General features: G+C 40.9%; 3 protein-coding genes across 4 annotated transcripts in view; 2 read left to right on the top strand and 1 right to left on the bottom strand.

The window, feature by feature from the left end:
• The window catches only part of LOC139201110 (ubiquitin-conjugating enzyme E2 H-like), a 160483-nt gene that overhangs the window by 114395 nt on the left and 19400 nt on the right, over window positions 1–26688 (bottom strand). The window lies entirely within an intron of this gene.
• Window positions 13874–15910, top strand: LOC139201101 (muscarinic acetylcholine receptor M2-like). The gene is made up of 3 exons (XM_070830336.1): window positions 13874–14035; window positions 14255–15124; window positions 15599–15910. The coding sequence occupies exons 1-3, from the start codon at window positions 13874–13876 to the stop codon at window positions 15908–15910; spliced, it is 1344 nt and encodes a 447-aa protein (XP_070686437.1).
• Window positions 18138–26613, top strand: LOC139201097 (S-adenosylhomocysteine hydrolase-like protein 1). Of its 2 annotated transcripts, none has more exons than XM_070830328.1 (16): window positions 18138–18428; window positions 22131–22242; window positions 22647–22784; window positions 22973–23073; window positions 23274–23376; window positions 23467–23561; window positions 23843–23949; window positions 24043–24159; window positions 24241–24304; window positions 24391–24479; window positions 24583–24653; window positions 24766–24860; window positions 24996–25094; window positions 26146–26214; window positions 26306–26384; window positions 26489–26613. In XM_070830328.1, the coding sequence occupies exons 1-16, from the start codon at window positions 18138–18140 to the stop codon at window positions 26611–26613; spliced, it is 1755 nt and encodes a 584-aa protein (XP_070686429.1). The 2 variants fall into 2 exon arrangements, with proteins under 2 accessions (XP_070686429.1, XP_070686430.1); XM_070830329.1 differs by lacking the exon at window positions 18138–18428 and adding an exon at window positions 19618–19638 and having other exon boundaries at window positions 22131–22263; window positions 22662–22784.

Consider the following 26688-nt stretch of genomic DNA (forward strand, 5'->3'; position numbering starts at 1 on the left):
TGAGAACATACTTTATATATAGTATATATAGTATATCTCGTTATTTTGACTCATGAGTATAACTTTTCTTTTTCTGATGGAAAAAAGGCTTCTACAAATTTCTGCTGTTTAAAGACCAGCTCTTAGTATTATGTCAGGGTTTTCCAAAATACAGTTACAGTGAAACAGTAAAAAGCCTCTGGGGTGCAGACTATCGGGCAACACGTCAGGCAAATCAGCTACAATTAGATTGTGGCGCATGCTTGTTTTGCTTTGTGCAACACATGATTGGCAGTGTGCTGCATACTTCATCCATCGTGCTGATTTGCATCGCGAGCCATTGCAAGCATTGCCAGTGCTCAGTAACATGTTTGCATGTACAGACACACACTGCTCAAACAGACACCCCTTTTGTTTTGAAAGGCTCAGCTATTAGAGAATCTGATTTGAAAGCATCACAATTAGTGCAAGTAAGCTGAGAGTAAGTAACTATATATTTGGACACTGTGAAAGAAAAGTGACTTTGATTTCTTGCCTCACCTCTTTTCACATGATTTACAAAACATTTCTCTTTACATTAATTTAAATTCCAAGTCAAAAGGTTAACACTCAAGTTCACAATCTCTAAAAAGGAGAAAAGAAAGTGAAAAAAATGTGGTGCACTTGACAAAAGGGGTCGGAGCAAACAGCATTGAAAAAGAACCATCACTGAATTAACACATACATGTCAGAATGGACTCTTTGGATTTAAACAACATTGGTTTAAAAGAGTAGCTGCTCTGATGTCAAAGGTTTGCTGTCCTTTAGTGTAAAGCATCTGTCAGGTAACAAAAGGACAAACTGAGGCTCACAAATGAGGGTTTCACCCTGTGGTTTAGCTTTCTCTGTGACCACATCCAGGAATTCAAATGACCGGCGGATGATTGTGTGATCCAGCTGTGAGAGCTCTGCCGCCAAAACATCTGATATCTGTACAACATAAATTAATAAAACCCAAATTTCCAAATGGTGTGATTGTACATGAGATTGTACATGAGAAGATTAAATCAATAAAAATTAATATTCATGGTGTTTGTCATAAGGGCCACGCAGTTATCTGAACTGGCTGCATGATACACGGACATACGTGGTGCATATATAGAGAAACATTAAATCAAAATCAGTTTCTTTTTGTGTTCTCTTGTAATGATGGAATTAGTTTGACCCGACATGAACCATCATATTTCCAATGGTTTTATGTATAAACGGGATGGAAAAAGGTTGAGGTGTGGTAAGAATTCATCTCCTCACTTTACATATGATTTCCATTGTGTATGGCCACTGCATCATGCAAACTAGCACCATAATTTATTTTCAATTCGCTCTCAGTGAACACGGAAAGATTTCCCTGAGCACGAGCAACACAAGAAGCCACCGGGTCACCAGTAGAAAACCATTTTTCCAATGGTAATCAGGACGCCGTAAAACAAACCAGTCAGGTTTTCAAAATGGAGGATGTGTTAGTGGAACGGAGAGGGATGTGGATTATTGTTGCCATGACACAACTATGCCACAGCACCCCCAAGCAACAGGGAACGTTTTGACTCTTTCAATTGACGGAGACTCATGAGTGTGAGATGAATGGTGAAGCTAAAGAGCAGCTTGTCAGCACTCTGATGCTCATTATGCTCCACAGAGATCAGGGCCTCCAAGTGGGACCCATTAGCATGTGTGCGTCTCTGTACGACTACACAGAGAGCTGCAAAACATTGATTTTATATTGTTTAAACTTGAGTCAGTTAATTCTGTGAGTTTTAAACATCACATCAAGCTCTATATTTACAGGATCATCGGACAAATAATCACTCCAGAATTACTCCAGAACCTAACTACAGTATACTGATATGAGCAAAACATAGCATCATAGTATCGACAAGGTCAGAGCCATCGACCAGGAGTCAGAAGTCAAGGGGGATGTTTATGAATAATTCATGATGACCAACCTTCAGTACAGACGGCACCTCCCCACTTATTAACTAAGCCCCATCCATCCATGGGAATGGTCATTCTGTACATGTATGTACAGAAAAATCAATCAAATGAAATATAATGAGGCAAATAGATTAAATAAAATATATTAAAATATATATTAACACGATAAATAAACATTAACATGAATACAATTAAACATACCACAATTAAGGGCTAAAACACCTCTTTAAAATACAGCAATGTTTGCTCACTCTTTTTGTTCATCATGACGGTTAATGTACAAATATAAAGGTAAAGACTGGGAAAATCTTGCCTTGTGTATGAAAACTTACCATCTATACAATTATGGGGTGTCAGGTAACTCAAAAGTCTGTCAGTACATTTGAATTTAGCAATTAAGTCTTTTGGTTTGACCACCTCCAGTTTCAAGTTTTGTCTCTGATTTGTCTCCGTTTTTGGATAAGCTATGTAGTGTTTGTTTCTTTTTTACTCTGCCACGTAAACTCTGGAGATACTTTCATGTTTTATTGATATACACACGTTGGGTGGCTCTGCATTGTCCAGAGGCCTGTGGGACGGAGGAGGAGACTGCATGAGAGAGAAAAGGCCGACATTGATCCTCCAGATGGCAGCAGAGTCACAAAGAAACTAATGAATGGGACACAGAAACATGAGAGCTGGCATGGTAGAAGAAGGGATTTTTAATGGGACCTGTAAATAAAACACAAAGGCCTTCATCTGTGTTTTTGTGTGATAGTGAGATGGTTCTAACAGCATGTTAGGAGACATTTGGATTCAACCTCAACTACAGACAAGTGAATCAGAAGTGTTTTCACATTGAGCTGGTGTCAGAAAGATGGGAGGTTTTACACTTGAAGTTTGAGACTTAACTTAGTTAATATTTAGTGTTTTTGCAGCTTACTAGAGACTAAAAGTCAGGATATCTTGGTCTTGATCATTATGTGTTTTTTCATGAGTACCCCAGCTTTACGGAAGTGCACTACTACATTGCTGGAGTAGCTCTTTCTCAGAAATTATCAGTATGTTCTTTAGCTCAGTTTACTCATTTTTCTATTTGTCTTTGTGTTAACAGTCACCTACAAAGTAAATGTTGTACCCAAGCAGAAGATCAACATTTGTTGAGCCAACAAACATTTGTTGTGGGTGAAAAACACACAGGAGGATACATCCTAGTGTCCTTTCACCATGATAAGTTATGGAACTTTCTCTAGACTATTTCAAAGCCTTAGCATTTAGTGTTTTGCCTTTCAGTTTGAAATAACACATCGCTGAGAGTGGTGCTGCTGGACATTATCACCATTCATTTGACAATGATGTCATTATGATATAGAATATTCTCTAAGGCTAATCCACCATCTAAATAGTTATATCTATCTTTTACCATTAGATTAGCATCACAGAGCTCTGCATCTGAGGTCTATGGTAAATGACCATAGACTGTGTGTCTGCATTCAGTTTGTGCAGCGTGAAGTAAAAGTCAAAATGTTTTGTTATAAAAAAGTTTTGTTTTGTTTGTAGTGATGTTACTATATATTCTTGGATATTTTCACACAAAGTAACATTTTAGTTTTTTGTTTTACATAGAAGGAGCGAGGACGTGTTGTCGGGTTATCAAAGAATGCAGAATAACCGACGTGTAGCTCGTGACTTGAATCTAGTGGTAATGTATCAGTCACACAAACTGGGGCTAGTTTATCTACAGGTAATATTAGTGCCAGCGAATGACCAGGGTGCAGCCAGAACACAATGATGACTTACAGCCAGTCTTTGATGAATCATCAGTAGAGATTAAAATGTCACGATTCACTGCAGGCACCAAGAGGAGTTACAGCAACTATCTGTGTGCCGTCAACAGCCTATTAGAACATGATGAACTATATAATTATGTGTGCGATGAACAACTGTGCGACTATGAAGTTTTCTCTCTGTTTCTGTTACCCATTTTCTGAAGTCCTCAGTTTTGTTGATAACTGAATGCCCCAGTAAACTTCAGAAAATGCAAGGCTGTTTTGTCAGAAGTGTTAGATAGAGGGCTGCTATTGTGTGTGGCCTTCTCCATTCAAACAGCTGCTCCGGCTCCAACCAGATGACCTCATTTCCCCCAGCCTTGAGGCTCTGCTTCATATACTGAAGAGGAGAGAGCTTTATTGTTGGCTGTTTTTTTTTTTATTCCTTGTGCACATAGAGTGGTAGATGGCAACTTTTGAATGAGGGTGCTCCTCTTACTGTGAGGACACTAAGAGTACGTCAAATTTTATGATTTAAGACTGTTTGAGACTGTTGTGCTTACATGGGGAGTAGATGGAGGAAGTTAGTAAATGTGTTTAACTAAGAAGGAAATGAATGACGAGAGAGGAGATTATGTGTGAAAGGGCAGGGTATGTGTGTGTGTGTGTGTGTGTGTGTGTGTGTGTGTGAGGGGTCATGGCTTTTATCACTTATGGTGCTGTGCAATAATATACATCATACACCCTGCAGCGGTGCATCTTTTATGGTTTCTGTCCTGTCCTGCTTTCAAGTCTGAACACTTTCATTTCAGCCCGTGAATGTACATACATGTATGTGTGTGTAACTCCAACAGAAAAACTGTTTACATCTGACACTGTAAAAAAGCACGAAACCTTTGATGAAACTGAGACCTTTATCAAGCTCATTCACATATGCAGATGCTAATTCAGGGCCTGTATGATGCCTATGTGTGATGTTGCCATGCAAAGCAATTGCCAGTGGCCAGCAAGGACACGACTCTACGACCCTTATGAATTATACATTCAGTGTAGGGCTTTAAAACCATACAAGCAATCACCCAGAGGAAGCATCGTGAAAACAGATCTCTACTTACATTTTGACATTTCACTTGGAATCACACGAACCATAAAATATGGAACCATACATGGTACACGCATGGTCTTAATATTTCTCAAAATTAGAAATTGATAAGAGTTTCTCTTTCTGCCGTCATGATAGATACTTTTAAATATACTGTGAAATATATAGTACCACCCTCATGTCCTTACGATACATGTGAACCTAGCTTAGCTTACTTTAGCTTAGCTCAAAGAATCGAAGCAGAGAGAAAATTTAGCACGGCTCTGTCCAAAGGTGGTTACGTGCCAGACTATATATGTGAATGCTGCCCTCTTGAGGAGATTTTAACATCAGTGAGACTTTTTACCTGGTTATAGTAAAAATATAATGATAATAATAATGATGATAACTTCATTTGTAGAGCACCTTTAAAAACTTTTAAAGGAGTTTACAAAGTGCTTTGACAGACAAAGCAAACCATGATACTGAGGGAGCAATATAACAGCAAAAAAAGCAAGGATGAAGATGAATCTAAAACAAGAAGAAAAAGACAAACAGGAGAAAGAGCGGGAGACAAGATAAAAGACTTACCACTTCAGGGTCGCAGGGGGCTGGAGCCAATCCCAGCTGACTTTGGGCGAGAGGCGGGGTACACCCTTGACTGGTCACCAGTAAATCAGAGGGCAGACACACAGAGACACACAACCATTCATGCTCACACTCACACCTACGGGAAATTTAGAGTCAACAATTAACCTAACCTGCATGTCTTTGGACAGCGGGTGAAAACCCATACAAGCACGGGGAGAACGTGCAAACTTGATACTCCTTGATACCAATGCAGGTTTTAAGGCAGTCAGTGAAAATGGTTTGATCTACCGTATCAAAGGCTGCATTTAAGTCTAAAAGAGTTAAAATTGCACTCTCCCCCCTGTTGGCTGCTAAAAGGAGGTTACCTTTAGGAGGGCAGTTTCAGTGCTGTGTAAAACTCTAAAACCCGATTGAAATTCTCAAACTTGTCATTATGACTCATAAAAGCTAAAAGTTGTATGGAAACTACTTTTTCCAAAACGTTCGATAAAAAAATGGAAGTTTAAAAGTTGGCGTGTGTGTGTGTGTGTGTGTGTGTGTGTGAAAGTGATATCAGTCCTCTCATCTAACTGTAGGCAAGAAACCACATAGGTGTATTTCCCAACATATCAAACTACATCCATGTTTTACCATATATGTTATCCATCCTTATACTTGATTAGCCTATTTAGATCTATATTGTGAGATTTGTGCTGTCATACGTCATCATGGTTGAGTAACACTGCCAATAATCATTTGTTTTTTAAATATTAACAATTACTAAAAATAGTAAGACATGCATAGTGTCTTGGAAATTGGAAAAAGGAGCCTCTAGGAGACAGGAAACCGAGCACACATGTAGCGGAGACACAGAATCAAAGCCTCATATTGATTTGTCTTGATGACAAACAGTCAAACCGTGCAGCTCATGGCAATGGATGCACCAACACTCTTCTCTATGATAAAACTGCCCCACATAAAGCTAATAAAATAATGATATAATATCTATATAAATATAAGATGTGCAGAAGTTTTACACAGTTTACTTGATGTCCAAACAAGTCAACCAAGAGGCCAGTGTTGATGTGATCAATGTGCCACAAGTCTGGACCAGGACAAGCACAATAAATCATGTCATATTTCCTCCTATCAGATCATGTTTACATGTTTCTCCTTTCATTTGCAATATTGTTTCGTGGAGAAGGACCATTATTCTCCGTGGTAATTCCATCAAAGTAAGGTCATCCACCAACTGGGACAGACTGCGTCACCAGTTTGGCTAAAAGGTCAAAGCAACAGAGTCTTAAAGGTTAACGTCCTGCAGCAACAGAATAGCAGTGCGACCCTTTCCTTTTGTCCTCTTTTTAATAGTGCTTTACCATTTTATTTCAAGCCACAGCCACTCAAACTTCTCTCCACACAACTGCCTACAGCTTTGTAACGCATGATGCGTTTGTGCTGGAGAGGCCCGAGCTTTCCATGGTCCTGAAACAAGCATCTCTCTCTCTCTCTCTCTCTCTCTCTCTTTCTGTCTCGGTCTCCGTCTCTTGTTTATTCAAATTTGTGACCCTAGCTTAAGGGATACAACACAGCAGTCACTAATAGCCCCTATAACCCCTCCCTGCTCTGTCTGTCAGTCTCTCTTTCTGTATCTCTAACACACACACACACACACTGATATGCACACTGGTTCTTGTCAGAGGAGGAGCGACATCAACGTGGGGCTCCTTTCTGCTTGTCCCTCTGCTCCAGTGTATCGACAGAGGTGAGAGTAACATGGACAAAACTAAAACAGCTCATCCATGTCACTCCCAGAAAATAAGGTAAGGAAATATTTCTCTGTGGATTTTCACCAAACTGATGCAGGTAAGGACACTTTTTTTTAGAAAACTACCCCAAGTTATAAAACAGATCTGTTTTTCAATATATGTTAGCTGAGTTTAAAATGATATATTTCAGTATCTGTAAAGTCAGAAAATCTTTTTCCTGTATTTGGGTGTGACTCTTTACAACCATGTGAAGCTTTGTTATGCTGTGAAGTAAAATAGAAAGATTAGTAAAGATGGCAAACATTTAACCATGTCAAGTCAAATGAGGACATTATTGTGAGTCACATACAAATATTACAAAATTATACACAGTAGGAATACAAAACTCATTATGGAAGCATTAACATATTGAGAAAAATGTCACTATAAACTAAATTAAAGGATAATTCCCAGAAAATAATGTGATACCTTAAATATTGATTGAAATTTTACCCTCCATATAGAGTTTCAGTTTTCTGTGGAAATTATTTACTGTGCAGTAGACCTGGCTTTTATTGTTCCCCTGAGGCTGTCCTAGAAATGTTTATCTTCATTTCTGTCTTGAGCTGAAAGGTTTCTGTCAGCCACCAGCATCAAATCCCGACTCTGGATTCCCCAGTCTCCCTGCTCCCGAGGAATCCCCCTGGTTACTCTGTTTGTGTTTAAGAGGGAAATTAGATTTCAAACATGCAGCTCCTCCCTGAAAACTGTAGGGGTACACAACAAAATCAAGTTATGTTTTTTTAATCTTTTCTCATTAACCATCCTACTCCTGTCTGCTGAGATGGACTGCCTCTGCCTGTGTGGCACTGCAGCCGCCTCTCTTTTGAAAACATCCACTTTTTAAAAATGATCTTATTCTTTAGCATCCTTTGTATGTTGTCTCCTCTGAACTTTATCTTTTCAGTTTTATTTTGTAGTCCTTTCCTCTCCAGTTGTTTTGCTCTCTGCATTGCAGTCCTGCACTGGGCATTTGGTGGTTTTCTCTTCTCTCTGTTACACTGCTGTGTGAGGCCAAAGCTCAGGTTAATGTGAAATTTCCCACTCTTCAGATTCAGAACACACTTCTCTGAAATTACAACAAACTGATGTGGTAAACCTACTCCTAATAACTAATGAAATAACATCATGAACCTTTGCCTTGAAATACTGCCTTGAAAAAGAATTTGAAGTCTGTGTATATCTGTCTTAAGGGTTTAACCATGTGTAACCTCAAACTATACAAAAAGCGAAAGCAAGTGTGTGTCTTTTTCTTTTACATTTTATCTCATGTGGATACATACCTTGCATTTACTTAGTTTGTAGTTGCTGGTCGAGTTGAAATCCCATCTGTACAAACATCCAAAATGATGTCACAGATTCCCAGTTACAAACATGTTTGTCCTGAAAAAACACAGCATGCAATAAAATACATTTATGAGATAAAAATCTGTTTTGCAATGAAACAATTAAAAACTACACCACTTTGATCCCTGTAGTCATTAAATCCTCCGTTTGATGAAACTGTGTACTCTATGTAACGTCTGAGGTCGCAACTGTGTTTCCACACCTGCTCTTGTCTCTGCAAACAAGCCCCTTCTTTCACCACCTCATCTGTAAGTACTGACTCTGCAGCTGACTGTTGTAGCGTTCATTATGTCAAAGACAGTGCAGACTTTTTAAAGCTGAGCTCACCCGACCAGATGAGTACTACTATGTCCTAGAAGCATATTACCGGTACAGCTGTTGCAGACAGCGTCTGCTGGATCTAATTACCATGTTTCTGTGCCTGCCAAAGAAATGCTGTTTGCCTCTGTGACTTTATCCAGTAGCCCCGATTAACAATTAGGGAAGTCCAGTAATGTAGTTCTTATTATTTGTGAATGAAGGGAAAAAGTGAGGAAGAGTGAGGAGGACTCGTGATCTCCCACTCTAGTTCCAACCAATCCCCCATTACATCTTCAACATATAAGAATGACAAGACACTATAAAAAGACAACATAAAACAAACAAGGTAAAACAAAGTAACATAGAATAACAATAAAAATGCAGTGCAAGAAAAAAATCACAAATTCAACTAAATAAAATGTAGAGGCAAACAGAAAAGTTTTAAGCTCTAATTCAAAAGAGCTAAGTTTGTACCAGGTATTCGGAGCATAAAAACTGAATGCTGCTGCACCGTGTTTAGTTTTGACTTTCAGACAGCAGACCTGTCTCAGATGATTTAAGAGGTATGAACATTTCATAATGGATCAGTGGTTCAGAAATATATTTTAGCCGTAAACCATTCAGTGCTTTATAAAGTAAACAGTAGATCTGAAGCCTGGACTGATCTCTGTCTGTCCTCGTCTATTTAGAGACTTTTTAGAGAGACCTGTAAACACAGTGTCAAGTAGTCGAGCTTACTGAAGACAAGCGCATGGACGCAAATTTTTCTAAATCCTGATGATACATAAGGCCTTTAATTCTTGATATATTCTTAAGGTGATAGTCGGCTGATTTTGTAATTGCCTTTATGTGGATGAGCCCCGAGAATAGAGCCATGTGGTACTCCACATGTAAATCCAAATAAAGTGACTTTAAACCAGTCTAGCACTGCACCCTAAAGTCTCACCCAGTTTTCCAGTCTGTCTGGTAATATGTTGTGTTCGACCATGAGGAATGCAGCACTGAGATCTAACAATACCAAGACTGAAACATTTCCACTGTCTGTGTTTAAGTGGATGTCATTCAAGACCTTAACAAGAACTGTGTCTGTGGTTGAAATCCTGACTGGAAAACACCAATTTGACAATTGTTTAGCACCAAGAAGGTTTTTCAGTGGTCTTTCTTAGATATCTGGGCCGGTGATTTGTCATTAGTTGTCTGGATTCGTTTTCTTTTAAGCATAGTTCAATAACTGCAGTTTTCGGGGGGTATAGCTTAAGAGTAGAGAAGTTTGAGATGTGTTGACTATTAGCAGAACATAACGTAATTGAAGAATGTCATGCAATTAAAAGCATTTTTCAAAAAGCCTGTAGGCAAAATATCCAAGCAGCAGGAGTAGGACTTCCAGTGCTGCACAATGGTCGATATGATCTAATTGTGTTGTGCTAACTGAATTGGTTTTAAGTGGATGTGTGGACAATACAGCGGCAAATTCATGATTAGTGGATAAATGTTCAGAGGGGTAGTGACACAGGAGGGTTTGTCAGAACAGAAAACGTTGTGTGGGGTTGACTCAATAAGAACTGTTGGGATGTTGTCTGCCAAAGACCAGATGTTTAAGAAAGTTAAATGTTGTGTTAAAGGCATTCTTTGGCAGTTTAAAGTTTTTGGTGAAGATAGGCCGTGGCTGAAGTGTAATTGATACCAAATTTGATAAATCAGAAGATTAAGTGGAGTACATTCAGCTGATTCTACAAAAACATCAAAACAGGAATAGGTAGATGAAGAGGGCGCTGGTGTGGGCCACTATACAAGGCAGTAAGCCCATGTCCAGTAGGAGAGAGAAGTCTGCTAGAGGCATCAGCTGGAGAAGAAGTCCTGGTGATCTTGCTGACGTTATCGGACTTGTCAGCCCAGACGGGAGCAGGCTGTTCTCTCTTTTTGTCATCTTTGTTATCAGAGAGGATGGTGTTACAGGGGGTGCTAGGCTGGGTTGGAGGCAGATGACATGGCAGTGACTGGGTGAGTCAGGGGAGAGGGGAGAGTGATGGGAGGAGGAATTAAGAGACTGATCCATGAGCTGGTTGACAACATGCTGACATTGAGGCTGTGATGTTTTGTCTAGTGGTGCCAAGACTGCTGTGTGTCAAGATACATCATCTAAGGTCTGGCCGAGGATGTCGCAGGCAAAAATATTCCACTAGTTCTTTAACACCAGATTTACTTGGGTGGAGGCCATCTGCCTTGAAAAGATGTCCCTACAACTGATTGAAGTTATCAATATAATATCCTTCCAGATTTCCCCAGACTGCTGGGACATCTACCCAGTGATGAGAGACTGCTGGACCTGTTGATCCCTCTGTTGAGTGTTTGCAGTGATCCACTAATAAAAAACTGGGCCTGCAGTTTGTGCAGACAGTTCAAAGAAATCCTGCCTTAGTACTTGTGATTACTCTCTGCAAACATCATTGCCCCCGCCCCCCCTCCCATGTACAATAATATAATTCATTCTGGAGCATCTATTTATCAGTTGAGGAGCATCTGGGAAGCAGCATGTTTTAATTGTCTTACCACTTATGTTGCTAATAGCAGTGACTCCCACAACCAGAGTTATAGGTTGAATAGTCTGATTAGATGATTTTTACCCTCTTGGTTCACGTGACTTTTCTTCCTTTTTTAGTTGACTACCACTATTCATAACTCTCTGTAATTTGTAATGTCCACACTTATCAGCAGCCATCTCCACTTCTGTCTCATGGAAATTTATTAATGGTTCATTCCTGCTCTCCAGTTATAATGTCTGTGTTTATGTCCACCTTTGGCTGTCCGCCAGATGTCTGGGGTGGAAGATGGCTGAGCTGAAGCTATAAATTTGTGTGTTATGCCAGTAGTGGCTCCATATATTTGGCTACATATATATATCTGGATTTGTTTTCATTTTCAGACATACAGTCTTAAGCCCCAACCAACGCTGACTCAAGTGCCATCACTACCATGTTTGTAGTAGTGCTCCCTAATACTTTAAAGAAACTTTAAAAAATTCTTAAATAGAAATGATCAGGTTATAGAATATGATCTAAAACGGAGTGAATGTTGGAGTTACATTCATCAGGTGACAAGACACCAAGACAATGAATATAATGATGCTCCATGTCTGTTGAAAGTGTAAATAAGCAAACTGTTTGCTATCAAGTTCCCAGAAAAAAAAACCCAAATATGAACAATATTAAAGGCATGAACCTCATACTAACTTTAACCCAGGTTCGGACATTGATTTACCCAGTAACTTTAAATTCCCCTTTTGTCAATAACAACAACATAGTTTAGAAAAACGTTGTTCTCCCAGTGGTGTCCATCCAAACAGTCCCACAAAACACTGTGGGTGTCCTCCCAGTTCTGTGTGTAATACAAGGGTGCGCGCACACACACACACACACACACACACAGGGACAGCAGCTCTTTCTCGTCTATGATAGAAAAGACTCAGAATGGGTATTTGATGAGTAAGTGATAGAGTTAGAGATGCTGTAATGAAGTTTCATCTGGCTGTAAGAGCAGGAAGGAAACATCTCTCAGGTACAGTATGATGTTATCATGTGGCCTAATGGAGTCACTTACAGGGTTTTAGCAGTATGCAACAACCCTCGTGGTCTCAACTAAGTATCTTTACATTGATTTTCTGATCACAATACATCAGTTAATCACATTGTTATGCTGTGAATACTGTAGGTCTAGTCCTGATGTTTCTTGGTTTTTCACATAATTGTAACTGTAATGATGCTTTGCTTTAATTGTGTTTTTTTTAGCTGTCTGTTTGCTTACACAGGGCCATTTTGAATTCACAAACCATTAAATAAATGAATACAAAATAACATGGAATTTCATATGCATACATTATGTTGTTCAGTAGATGCTTTTATCCAAAGTGTCTAGCAGCACTATGATTGCCTGGATTTTTAGCGTGGGTGGTTGTACTGGAAATCTGTCTGTATACTCACTGAAACAGATTTCATAACTTACAGGACAAGCAATCCCACTGCCAGATATATATTCCCTCCCTCTTTCTCACTCAGAAAATTGAAATTGTACTGCAGATAAACCTTCTGTAGCCTCAGAGAACCCAACCTATCTTGACATTAAACCATGACTGAGCTTTATTTGGAAATCTCTCTCAAAGAGCAAACTTATAAGCACACAGAGACACATCTATGCACACTCAAACACACATTTGACAGCTTCCCAAATAAAAATCCAATTTTCAAGCCAGGCAGTACCTATTTCATATGAAGGACCAGAGGTTTTGTTGGGAAATGACTCCACTATGCCTGCAGGATCAAGATAACAAATTGACATTTTTGAATTGGCTCTCATGCACAGATTAGATACTCTCAAAGGGAATTTTGTGACTTTCACGGCCAAATGGGAAATGTAAATGAACCCTCTAGAGGTGTAGGTGACCTCGTTCGATGGTCCCTTTCAACCTGTCAGATCAGATTTTATCAAAGTTAAGACTTCCAGGTCACTTAAGACGTGAGTGAAGAAATTAGCTCAGCAAAGAAACAATTTATACAGGTATAAAAATAACTCAAAATGGTTTCAGAAATCACTTTATATAGGTTGCATCTGGTGCTAAGTCACATCTACAAGTTAATCATACACTAACAGTTCATTTACTGATATAAGATAACACCTACCGTGCAAATTTCAAGCTATTTAACCACACCAGTTTCAGTGTGTTACCCCTGATAAGAGTATGTAGGGCCACTGCTGTATATTTTCTAGCACAGCTGCTGCATCCTCTGTGTGCTCACCTGTCCAGCCTTCACACCTGGACCAAGCTGTCAGCTCAAAAACACGTAAACACCTGCCAAATGTTTGAAAGCTGAAAGATACACATGATTTTCCGTGGCTAACCGTGCAGACAGATGAACGCACACAAAAATAGGAAAAACTGGCACCACAAAAAGGCAAAATAGTTGCAAAGAGGCTGATTATTTTCCAATCTTTGTGTTTATCAGGTATTGTAGAGATATGATTCAAGACTGAAGCATCTGTGAGAAGGATAATAATAACCAGACAGCACAGAGACAATGAACTCATCACACACTACCAACAACAGCAGCGGTGATAACACCAGCCTCTTCTCTGGAAGCCCATACATGACTGCGGAGATTGTACTCATCATCCTGGTGGCTGGATCTGTGAGCCTGATCACCGTCATTGGAAACATCCTGGTCATGCTCTCTATAAAGGTTCGGTATTTCTTTTTTTTATTTATTTATAATTTATGATTAATGAGTGTGTTTCATCCGTCTCTGGAAACCTTGAAATGCGCACCCAGACGGAGAGATAAGAATACAGCATATGCACCCCTGTGCAGAGTGGTAATCTAATGACAAGAGAAAACACATATCACATTGCACAAAAAAAGATTAGCATCTGACAGCCTGCTCCTTGTTGTTTCTCTAAAGGTAAACAGGAACCTGCAGACCGTCAACAACTACTTCCTGTTCAGCCTGGCCTGTGCAGACCTCATTATTGGCGTCTGCTCCATGAACCTCTATACTGTCTATATTGTGATTGGTTACTGGCCCTTGGGAGCAGTGGTGTGTGACCTGTGGTTGGCTGTCGATTATGTTGTCAGCAACGCCTCAGTCATGAACCTGCTCATCATTAGTTTTGACCGTTACTTCTGCGTCACCAAACCGCTCAGCTACCCAGCACGCCGCAGCACCAAGATGGCGGGCCTGATGATTGCTGCGGCCTGGGTCTTGTCCTTCATCCTGTGGGCCCCAGCCATTTTGTTCTGGCAGTTCATCGTGGGCGGCAGAACCGTGCCGCCAGGTGAGTGCTACATCCAGTTCTTCTCCAACCCAGCTGTGACATTTGGGACAGCTATTGCAGCTTTTTACCTACCAGTGGCCATCATGATCCACCTCTACTGGCGCATCTCCAAGGCTAGCCGCAGCCGCATGAGGAGGGACAGCAGGAAGACTTCAGGCACCAGTCTGGGAGAAGGACCCTATCACAGCCAGGAGGATGGATGTGAGGGCCAGAAAAAATGCATCACAACAACAGAAGCTCAGGGGGGGGCTGGAGGTGGGAATGGGAAGGAAATGTTGCAGCAGCAGAACGGAAGCAGGCCCTGCCAGGAAGAAAGAGCTGACCAGGTGGACTCCATGGCGGACAGCGTCCACGCCTCGACATCTAAGGACAGTGCAGGGCCTGCGTCAGCTCTGAAAGGCTCAAATGATGGGAAAAAGACAGACCTCACACAGCCACCTTCTCCAGAGAACTCAGCCGCTGACAGACAAAGTTTGGTCACAAGGACAATGTTAAAGGTAAGTTTGAATACTCTATAAAATATGATTCAGATGACGACTAAAAACTCAACTCATCAGTTGTGTTTTGTGTTTGACATTTGTGGTACCCAGAGGATGTATCCTAATGACTTTAGTGGTCCCCTGACTTTCCTCTAGCACCACTATGAGGTTCACATTTGTGGCTTTGAGTTAATTAGCAATTATTGGTCACAGAATTTGGCTCAGACATTCATGCTCCCCTCAGGATAAATTCTCATAACTTCAGTGATCCCTCAGCTTTCAATGCAGCAGCATCATCATCAAGTCAGTGGTTTTAATTTGTCCAAGACTTTGGTTAATTTAGCTGATTATGTTCACATCAGCCTCAACTGTACTTTGTGTTTACTGCTGAACACTCTGACCTAAAGTAGTGAATATGGTATGGTACGTTTACGGCTCGTAAAAAAAAAAAAAAATGTTAATATCACAAATTTTTCTGCTGTGATTTTCCAGGTAACGAAGCAGAGCGCTGTGGCAAAGTGGAAAAAGAAGGGCATTTCCTCCAGGGAGAAAAAGGTGACACGCACCATCATGGCCATCCTGGTTGCCTTTGTCGTCACATGGACGCCGTACAACGTGATGGTGCTGATCAACACCTTCTGTTCCAGCTGCATCCCAAACTCCCTCTGGACCATCGGCTACTGGCTCTGCTACATCAATAGCACCATCAACCCGGCCTGCTACGCCCTCTGCAACGCCACCTTCAAAAACACCTTCAAGCACCTGCTGCTCTGCCAGTACAAGAACATACGTACAGCTCGATGAGGGCGAAAATACTGACTCATGTTGGCGATGGAGTAAAAATAATGTGATAAATCATGTAAAGTAACATGACACAAATATTGAACATAATGTCAAAATATAGACTAGGTGTGTTCTTACTATCACTCCATTCATTTTTCAATGGCAGAACTTGTGTCCACTGCTACTGAAAATGCAACTATGTTTTATATCTGTAATTGTACTACATACTTAACTTTTAATGAATTTGAAAACACTTGGCATTGTATTATAACTTGTTTATACTAATTGTATTATACTTCGTCCCTCCTACTGTACTTGAGCTTGTGCTGTATGTTGTTGGATATGCAGCCTGTTTTGTTTGTACCTCTACAGTAAAATTGTGGTTAATGTGACTTTAAATCTAGAGTAAAAGTATAAGTATAATATAAGAGTAAGAAAAAGTATAGGCTACTATAGAAAGAGACACTGTATTACTGATATGTTATTGCATAAAGCGTTCGACAGTGAGATGTGAAAAAATGACCAAAGCTCCTCTGTAAACTGAATCAAGAAGAGACAGAATAAAAGAGTATTAGCAGCTGAAAACTGGTGCGTGAGTGTGTGTGTGTGTGTGTGTGTGTGTGTGCGTCTGTGTGTGTGTGTGTGTGTGTCCTCTCTGGTTAGGTTTTATATTAAGTGAATGACATCTGTAATTCATGTTGTTGTGAAATGAGCCAAGATGTGATATTTGTCCATTTTCCTCTTTCCTCATTTATCAACACATTTTCCATAAATAAAAGTGAGAAAATGATAGAACATTTAATCTGGTATCAGTTTTATTTCTCACATGTGCTCAGAATTAAAGTGGCTTAATACAAAATGTAAATGCAAAAAGATTTATTGGCTCCATTTCATTAGGCTTTAGTTTGGCATCACATTTGCCCAGTTCCTGCTGGGCTGCTGCCTAACGATAGGAACCACACGCTGCACCACACAAAAGACATGCGCAGCACTACAGTGGTGTGTTCACCATTGGGAAACAGGGAGTACATTGAAGAGCAGAGCTGCTGACCACTAATGGGAACATTTTATACCCCTCCTAATTTAACACCAGTGTATGAAATTCCTGCACTGGATAGAAGCGAGGCACATAAAATGACTTCCAGGGAGAGAGAGAAAAGGGTGTATGGAGTATTTACTCCCCCTCCCATTGCTCCTCCCTCTGGACTAAGTGCCATAACCATCTCCTGGTTCCTGTCAAACACAGAAACAGGACAGAGGGAGTCAAAAAGAAATCCTCCCAGTGTTCACACAGAGGAAAGAAAGGACAGAGGTTTCTCTGTATCAACTGTGGGAAAAACCCCTCTGGACAGATATGGAACTATTGTGCCCTCTAGTGGAATAAAAAGCATGTATGTATCGTGTTGATGCTGCTGCTAGTAGACACCTGAATGCTTTAACTATGTCCAGCTTGCACTGTTGCAACATGAGTTGCAACATGCATTTGTTAAACATTTGGGATATGTTACACTGTCAAAGAGATCTTCTGTGATCATTCAAACAGGTTTTGGTTGCTTTAATCATTCCCCCAGTTCACACAGAACATTAAGATGTCCCATCCTACTGCAATTTCAATATAATGAAAAAGACGTACCACAGTACAGGCCCATTCTGAACCTTTTGTCTTGCAGTGCACACATAAAGAGAGGTGGTCAGTCACCATGCAGCCTCTATTGATGCTGGTGGGGTTTATTGTAAACACGTAACCGATCCCCATTTGTTTATTATGCAACCCTCTGCCTTTGTCCTCATCATGATTTGAGGCAATGTTATCAAAGACAACACAAAAACAAGAAGTGGCTCTGCAGCTCTAAATGCCCGAGGTCTTAAGAATACGTATTTCTTTTTAACATGAACAAGAGACCTGTTAGTATGTAAGACTGTACGAGAGCACATGTTGACATCTACCTACATGGCACCTGATGTGAGCTACATTCCTCCATTTCCAGGTAATATTTCTACCTGTCAAATAGCAGTGCTCACATCAGTGTTTACCCTGTACACACTGCATCCACGGCTAGTTATCTACTTTACATTTGGTCAAACTAACCCAAGAACTGCTGCTATTTAGAGTAAACATAAGTCTTGCAGGAGGAAATATCACATGTATGTGGGCAAAGTATGGCAAAGCCGTCATCTGGTCTGCTGTCAGATCACCTGAGTGTGAGCCTGTATCTAATTCACTTCATTACTGGCTACCAGTGGAGTCATGGCAGAGGATAAGGACCAGACAGGAGCCTCCTGGGAGGACCTGCCACCACCTGATGAGTATCTCGAACCAGATACGGAGGACACAGCCGGTCTGAATGGGGAGGAAAAGGAGGATGCTTCTGCGGCCACAGAGGAAAGCACCAAAGACCAGTCGGTGAAATGCAGCCCAAACGTGCTGCAGATGCTGAAGGCAGCAGAGAGCAGGTGGACACCTCAGAGCCGGGACAGAGAGGACACAGAGGCGTCTGAGACAGGAGGGCTGGTGACTGAGGCTCTGAAGACTGACATGGTGAGCAAGGACACTGCTACACTTCCTGACTTGTCAGGCCTGTCTAGATCATGACATTATATTATATATGTGCATAGTGTACCACCCAGGAAGCGTGAATCTGCATATACTCAGACTGTTAAAAAATGTACTTGCAATGTGCAGGACTCTATGAATGTTTGACCAGCACTTCTACACACATGTTTCACACAAAGTCCAGGTTTTAGACAGTATGACTGCATATGAAAAAAAAAGTTGTATGAAGTCTTCTGTGGCTCCAGAGAGAGCTGCACTCACCTGAGTAAGTGTGTGTTGGGATTCTTAAAACTATAACTTTGCAGGTAAAAAAAATATCAAGCTCCAAAAACACTGAATCCTACATTTCCCATATTATAGCATCTTGTATAGAACCCTTCCTGGCCTGTAAATATCCACATCTATAAACCTCCTTCGTCCATTTTTTAACAAAGACCTTCTGCTATCAATATGATCTTTCAGGCTCAATCTTATCGTTGCATCACTGTTTTCACCAACAGTGCACAACTGTTTTTACAGGCTGTGCTTTTAGTTTCCATGTCAGTGAAACAAATCAGCTTGTATAAAATCAGTGTAGTGCCCCTTTAAGAGACTTTCAATAGCACTGCAGAGTTGCCAGAGTTGTCATTTGTGGACAGAAAAACAATGAATTGTAGAGTAAAGTCCTGCTCTATTGTCTGATTTACTCGAAGAAACCTGAGATGCCCTCTGTCCCTGAATGCAACTCTGTAGCTTGTGTTGTGTTCTTGTGCCGCCATAGCTCTGCTCTTCTTTCTCTCTCTCACCAACAGTTTCTTTCATGAACGTATCGTCATGTATGTGCATCTCCCTGCTGTCTATTTAATGCATACCCTGAGAGCAGAGTGCACTTTACTGCATACTCACATTCATCTGTGGCCTCAAGTGACATTTGACTGAGCTACTCTTACCTCACAACACTTTCTTCTCTTCATCTCTGACCCGTCCTTCTATATTTTCCCAGAGTTCCCCTCTGTAGGCCTCACAAAGACTCCTTTTATTTCTACTTTCTTCCCTCTGTCTTCTCTCCACCTGTCACCTGGGTCTGTTGGGTGAGGGTGTGGCATAAAACGTCACTGTGTGAACTCTCAGTTCAACAGCATCCGTTCGCAGCTTTGCAGAGTTACTGTGGTCACTTTGAGAGCGCTCAGCCAGCATGAAGAAAGTGTACAGTCTAGTGAACATAACTAAAGCCAAGGACCAGGAGGCAGTGCAGTCCATCTGCATCAAGGTATCACTGCTTTTGTTTTGGAAGAGCTGTTTCTCTCTTAATATGAAAAACTTTTGAGGTTTCTTTTGGAGGGCAGTGAGGCAGGTCTTCATGTTGAATTAGGCAGAGTGAGTTGGCAGAGTTGCTTTAATGGGAGTAGTTGAGTAACCTCTAAAGATGACCCTTTACACCTTTAACCACTACAGCTGTGGATTATCTTGTGTTCATGGATTTATTTCTAGCAAGGACAGAGAAGAAATTTTAAAAAGAGAAGTTCAGACTTTTTCAGGCTACAGTACACAAATAGTGTCCCAAAGGAGACGCTTTATACAGCCACAGACACTTAAAATGAAAAAGAATCATTGACTTTCATAGTACACACTGTAACTAGCTTGAGGTAAAAACCTATTTTCTGACGCCTGTATGAGTTATTTTGTGATCTTTAAGTTAACTTTTACACTTCTCCACAACTACAGGTATTTTTTGTGTTAAAGATTAAGCAGCTGCTTGAGTAAGTGCCGGCTGCACTCAAAAGCTTGTATTCAAGTGATAATTACTTGGGAAAAAAAAGTTTTGAAGTCTTTGAACAAGCACTGGTGCTTGAAAATGTTGTGATGTGAATATTACTTTTTACTAATTTGTCTTAAATTCAGGATTTATTATTTTCATATTCAATCAACCAGGAAACTTGAAAGAAAGTGACATAAAAACCTTTATTAACCAACCAAAGTGGAGCTTGTTTACCTTCTACATGTTTTGACACAGGACTATGAAGAATGCGAAATATCATTAATATATGTGAAATTTCTCTTTAAAAAAGTAATGAAGTGTCGGGGTTGGAGGTCAGAAAAGTGTCAAAAAGTGCAATGGCTCAAGAAAACTGTACAAAGTGCAATACTTTTTTATGTATGTCTGATTTATTTGTTGCCTTTTTAGACATCTTATGGTATGTCGATGACAGAACGTGAGGGTGAGATGCACCATTTTAAACCTCTAGGCCAAAGCAACATTCCTTTGTGGTGTCATATAATGCGAAAAACTATAAAAATACTATTAAGTTACGTATGAGGTAAGAGTGCTGAGAAACTCACAGAGATCCTCGTTACAAACATTAATGAGCATCTCAGGTTTAATCATTCCTAATGAGGATTTTTGATTAGCAGCATCACATGAGAGACGGCTCTCTTGATCCCCACTGATAGTGATGTCTTTCCTCAGTTCAACTGTACTGAACATAATCAGTTATAAGTAGAGGACCTGTCAGCTGAATATGGAGACTTTTATGATAAACACATGGAAACACAGCCTCAATATGTTATTGTTTTTTTATTCTGTATGTGACTTGTGTGACCCACACCCACTAAAGGATATTGATACTCCAATTAATTACATCTAATTAATCTATATAATCATCACCTTGTTGGGATTACACAAATATATCCATGTCATTTAGCCCAAACTTCATATTTTTCTAACCTTTGATCAATTTATTTTCTACAAATTTCCTCCTGAAATCGTCAGTGCACTTTTTAACTGTCAACTTGACTTACTTTAAACCTGATGAAAAACTCATGACAATTTTTTGGAGGAGCAGATGAGTAGAGGAGAAGAGCGGCAGCACCTAAAACATCAAACTCCTCGAAGTTGGAGGACTTTTAGGAAAAAGGACCAAATCTGTGCTGTGACATGCTGACATTACGTTTTTTTAGTATGGGTCAAGCTCAAGCTGTATGTGTAAAAGTGGTGGAATGCCCCTTTAGGCTTTGACCCAGCTGTGTGTGTATCCGTATTAGAGTATAATACACATGCAGTATGCTGTACGCCGCTCCATATGCAAATCCTTTTTGAGTCCAGAGCTGCAGACTAAACTCTACAATGATCCCATCAAACCTGTAGCACTAAAGCTGCAAACACTTAATGCTCATAACATTGTTTGGAGGTGGGGTTGGTGTAGGGGTGTGCCTGAGTTGGTGGGTGTGTGCATGCATCTGAAAAAACAAAAAGAGAACAAAAGCAGAAAAGTCGTCCATAATCAAAGCAGGAGATTGTGGTAGGAGGGAATAAGCCCTCAGTTAAGCTTGCAGTTGTTGATTTTTTGGAGCTGGATTTGAAGCTCAGGCATCAGAGTCAGATGAGCAGCCAGGGAGCCGACATGGCCAAGTGGGACACCAGTGGCAGCAGCCCAGCCTTCAAACAGCCACACTGGATGGTGAGACAGCAGCAGACACAGGAACGAGTCCGGAGAAGGGAAGGACATTTGTGGTAGCGACAGGTTGTGAGCAAACAGATGGTGCTTAGGACCAGTTTTGTATTTTATGACCAGGTCAGATCTGTCTGTTTCAGTAGTAGTAGATGAGACTTTATTTTTGTGACCTGCAGTGAGACAGCAACTGATACACTTTTGCATTTTTCTCTGTCCTGCTTATTTTGTCTATTTTTGTCTGTCTTTGGCTCTACAGCAAATACAGTTCAATGAACAGAAACAGGAGTTCAACAAACGTCCCACCAAGACCGCTCGACGCTCTCTGTCTCGGTCCATCTCACAGTCGTCAACAGATAGTTACAGTTCAGGTAATGGAAACATGAAAACACGCACGCACGCACACTCCTAAGTCTGATCACATGTCTCTGATATAGAAACTGAGTTGGTTGTGATCCCAGCAGCACGAGAACTGCAGGCCTTGTGGATTAGCCAAGGTGCTTTCTCCTTCAGCTAAACCTTAATTAAAAGGAAAAGTCCTCTGAAGAATTAAGTCTCTTTAATTTGGCCCTAATCGGCTCTGTAAGCCTTTCTTAAACATGTCAATCACTTCCAGAGTTTATACAGACTTCAAAGGCTCAGAGAAAAGACTCACCTAGAGCCAATTCATAACTTTCAAGCTTTCCAACAAATCATGTGTCTCTGTATTACTCCATCATACTTCAGCTCTGTTTGCTTTTTCACATTACAACATGTCAGCTGATTGTTTTTCTAGTGTGCAGTGACAGCTCCGAGGATGAATCTTCTCCCAGAGACAAGCTTCAGACGACCTCCAAGGGCCTGTCCGACTTCTGCATCAAAAACATCAAACAGGCTGATTTTGGACGCAGAGAAATAGAAATTGCAGAGCAAGGTAAAGACAAAGAGTCGTCAAATCCTTGTTAAAGTGAATATGTATATGTGAATAATATATAAAAAACATGCTTTATATACTGTGGCATCCATCCAGAAAGACTAAGCAGAAAAGTTGCAAACAGAAAGCTGTAAACAATTAAATAAATAGTGTGTTCCCAAACTGAATGTTCCGTCTGTGATATTTAGAAATGCCAGCGCTGATGGTCCTGAGGAAAAGAGCGGGCGGAGAGAAACCTCTGGCTGGAGCCAAAGTGGTGGGCTGCACACACATCACTGCACAGACAGCGGTCAGTTCAACACACACACACACACACTTACACACACACACACAATAATAATAAAAATAACAGGACAGAGATTTATTGAGTGCCACAGACACGCCCTGGCTGCGGCTGATCATTTAAATCAAAGATAAAAATCTTAATGCATCTTTATATTTCCCATCAGAAATAATGATATGATAGTAAAGTCTGATGTTCTCTCGCAGGTGTTGATTGAGACTCTGTCTGTGTTGGGGGCTCAGTGTCGCTGGGCAGCCTGTAACATCTTCTCCACCCAGAACGCTGTGGCTGCTGCGCTGGCTGAAGGAGGTATGACCGTCTGAGCCACCAGCTCCTCCAACTGACTCACCTCAGTTTAGTGCTTCCTTACTTTTAATTATCACCTGCTGTTTATCGCAGGCACCTCAGTGTTTGCATGGAGAGGAGAATCAGAGGACGACTTCTGGTGGTGCATTGACCGATGTGTCGGAGCTGAGACCTGGCAGCCCAACATGGTACTGTGATAACGGAGGTGTCCTGGACATGGCAGGAAAGCAAAGATAGGACAGTACCCATAATTAATTTGAAGATATACTGGCCAAAGTTATATAGATGCAAACTGTAGTTCAGCCCAGTTAAATATATCTCCAAAAGTCAGCTTACCACAAAGGAACTGATCAAGTTTTACTCTTTGTGTTGGTGAACTGTGCCTTTAACATCTTTCCTGTCCGGTGTGTTTGACAACCACAGTTAGAAACGTTGTATCAATGGAGACTTGTTTTCTCACTCTTGTCAGATTCTGGATGACGGAGGTGACCTGACCCACTGGATCTATAAGAAGCACCCGAGCCTGTTCAAACATATCAAAGGCATCGTGGAGGAAAGTGTTACAGGAATCTATCGGTGAGCTTCACACGAAACTTAAACTTAAATGTTCCTACATGTTCACAGAGTTGATCTCCAGCTCCAACATGTGCGTCTCCGTCTGTGTTTCAGGTTATACCAGCTGTCAAAGGCAGGCAGGCTGTGTGTCCCAGCCATGAACGTTAACGACTCGGTGACCAAGCAGAAGTTTGATAACCTTTACTGCTGCAAGGAGTCCATACTGGACGGGTAATTAACCGTGATGTGAACATGTAAACGTGAAGGTGCAGTACAGAGCAACAGCCTGACTCTGCTGAACTCATCTTTCAGGTTGAAAAGAACCACTGACGTCATGTTTGGAGGAAAACAGGCGGTGGTGTGCGGATATGGCGAGGTCAGTAAAGCACCAATGTTTCCAGCGCTACTGTGTGCACATGACGTCCAGAAGAATCCACCACCCTCTTTCCTCCCTGCTTGTAGGTTGGCAAAGGTTGCTGTGCTGCCCTCAAAGCGTTGGGTGCTGTCGTATACATCACAGAAGTGGATCCAATTTGTGCCCTGCAGGCCTGGTATGAATGGAGGAGGCTTTTATCAGCACAGATGTGAAGTGTCTCTCACAGGCAAAACATACTGTAAAAACTGCGTAATTCCCCTTTTCTCTCCTCCTCTTAGCATGGACGGCTTTAGAGTGGTTAAATTGAGTGCGGTGGTCAGACAGGTAGACATGGTCATCACCTGCACAGGTAACTGCTGTCCTCTACTAAGTAATATTAGCTATATATAGATATATAAAACTAACATAAACTCTATTCCACACAAGACTAATGTTCATACGTGCTTAATCTCTGTTTCTAGGCAACAAAAACGTGGTGGTTAGGGAACATCTGGACAGGATGAAGAACGGTTGCATAGTCTGCAACATGGGCCACTCCAGCACTGAGATAGATTTGGTATGGACATACTCTGTGTGTGTGTGTGTGTGTGTGTGTGTGTGTGTGTGTGTGTGTGTGTTTGCATGTCTTTATGAGTGTGTAAACCTGTATACACCGTGTGTGTGTGTGTGTGTGTGTGTGTGTTAAATATAGACAAGTTTGCGGACTGCAGAGCTGAGGTGGGAGCGTGTGAGGCCTCAGGTGGACCACGTTATCTGGCCTGATGGAAGGAGAGTCGTCCTGCTGGCTGAGGTGATGATACTGTTGTTTTACACCAGCACCACGGGCTAATGTACAGACACCTATTTCGCTGTACAATATATCCCCATTGTGTCGTCTAAACTGGGGTCTTAATCACCCTGAAGGGGCTCATACTGCACCACTGACTACCTGCATTTTATCCTATTTATTACACAGCCACTCACAAAATTAATGAATTACCTGAGAGGAGATTTTGATTTAAATGATTTAAAGTAAAAGTAACAGCTGCCATTTCCCCCGTGTACTAATGTGTGCCAGTATTAACCATAGACAAGCTGCTTTCTTAGGATAGAATATCTTATAATGACATACTCAAGGAGCCTTTTCTACATTACCACACTCACTATGCTGCTTGAGACTCTGCTGGTTTATTTAAATTATGTTAACATCACAGGATGCTTGACATTTTCTGTTATTAATGTTTAACTAAGTGGCGATCATACCGTTAGTCTAAGCTGACATTTAACTGACATTTAACAGACACATCAGAGAATTATCCATTCATGCATGAACCTTATGCTGAAATCTTAATGCTGAAGAAACAGAGAGGGTTTAAGTGCAAGAGAAATATCAAGGAGTGCCTGTAATCTGGGTTGGCTGAAAATAAAGTTAGCATACACTGACCAAACTCAAACAAAACTGCAGTTCAACTCCCACACCTGCAAAACGTTTAGATTCCCTTTGTATCTTATCTTAAACTTGAAGCCTTAGGAGGAACATAATGTGACTTTTCATATGTATGACATCCTATGACAGACGTTGGATCTCAAAAGGAGGAAATAATGGCAAAATCCCACTTTTCCATAACACAGTGTTTCTTTGTGATGTCATAAATTACTCGTACTTGCTTATTTGTTACTGTCATTGTGGTTTCACCTTAAACCTACGGCACAGGTTTGGGTAAAAAGCTGAAAATGGTTATTATAATGCTTATTAGATCAAAGTCAATGGAAGCTGGGATTGATTAAAATCTAAGGTCTTTATGTCTAAGAGCTTTAGGCTTTTATCAGAGGATGCTCACTTCTTTTTTATTTTCTTTCAGGGCCGTTTACTGAATCTGAGCTGCTCCACAGTGCCTGCTCTCGTCCTCTCCATCACAGCTACAACTCAGGTACGATCACATGTTTTTTGCTATTTACTCCATACTTTTGTTCAGCAGACTACTGGAGGCATCAGTTTATTCTGTCGCTGTTGTATGTCAGGCCCTGGCTCTCATAGAGCTGTACAGCGCTCCAGAGGGACGATACAAACAGGACGTCTACCTTCTGCCAAAGAAGATGGGCAAGTCCTCTGCTTAAGCACCCAAAAACAATGGATATAATGCTCTTGTATTTCCTCCCTTCATGTTCTGAAATGATAAATCCCCTTTATATTCATAATTTCAGATGAATTTGTGGCCAGTCTTCACCTGCCAGCATTTGACGCTCACCTCTCAGAGCTGACTGATGAACAGGCCAAGTACCTGGGCATCAGCAAACTCGGGCCATTCAAACCCAACTGCTACAGGTGAGGACGAAGACGTCTTTTCTTACACACAAACAATAGAAACGCACATGCGATTTTGTTTGTGTTCAACAGAAATATA

The sequence above is a fragment of the Pempheris klunzingeri genome, chromosome 5, assembly GCF_042242105.1.
Source record: "Pempheris klunzingeri isolate RE-2024b chromosome 5, fPemKlu1.hap1, whole genome shotgun sequence".
Taxonomy (NCBI): domain Eukaryota; kingdom Metazoa; phylum Chordata; class Actinopteri; order Acropomatiformes; family Pempheridae; genus Pempheris; species Pempheris klunzingeri.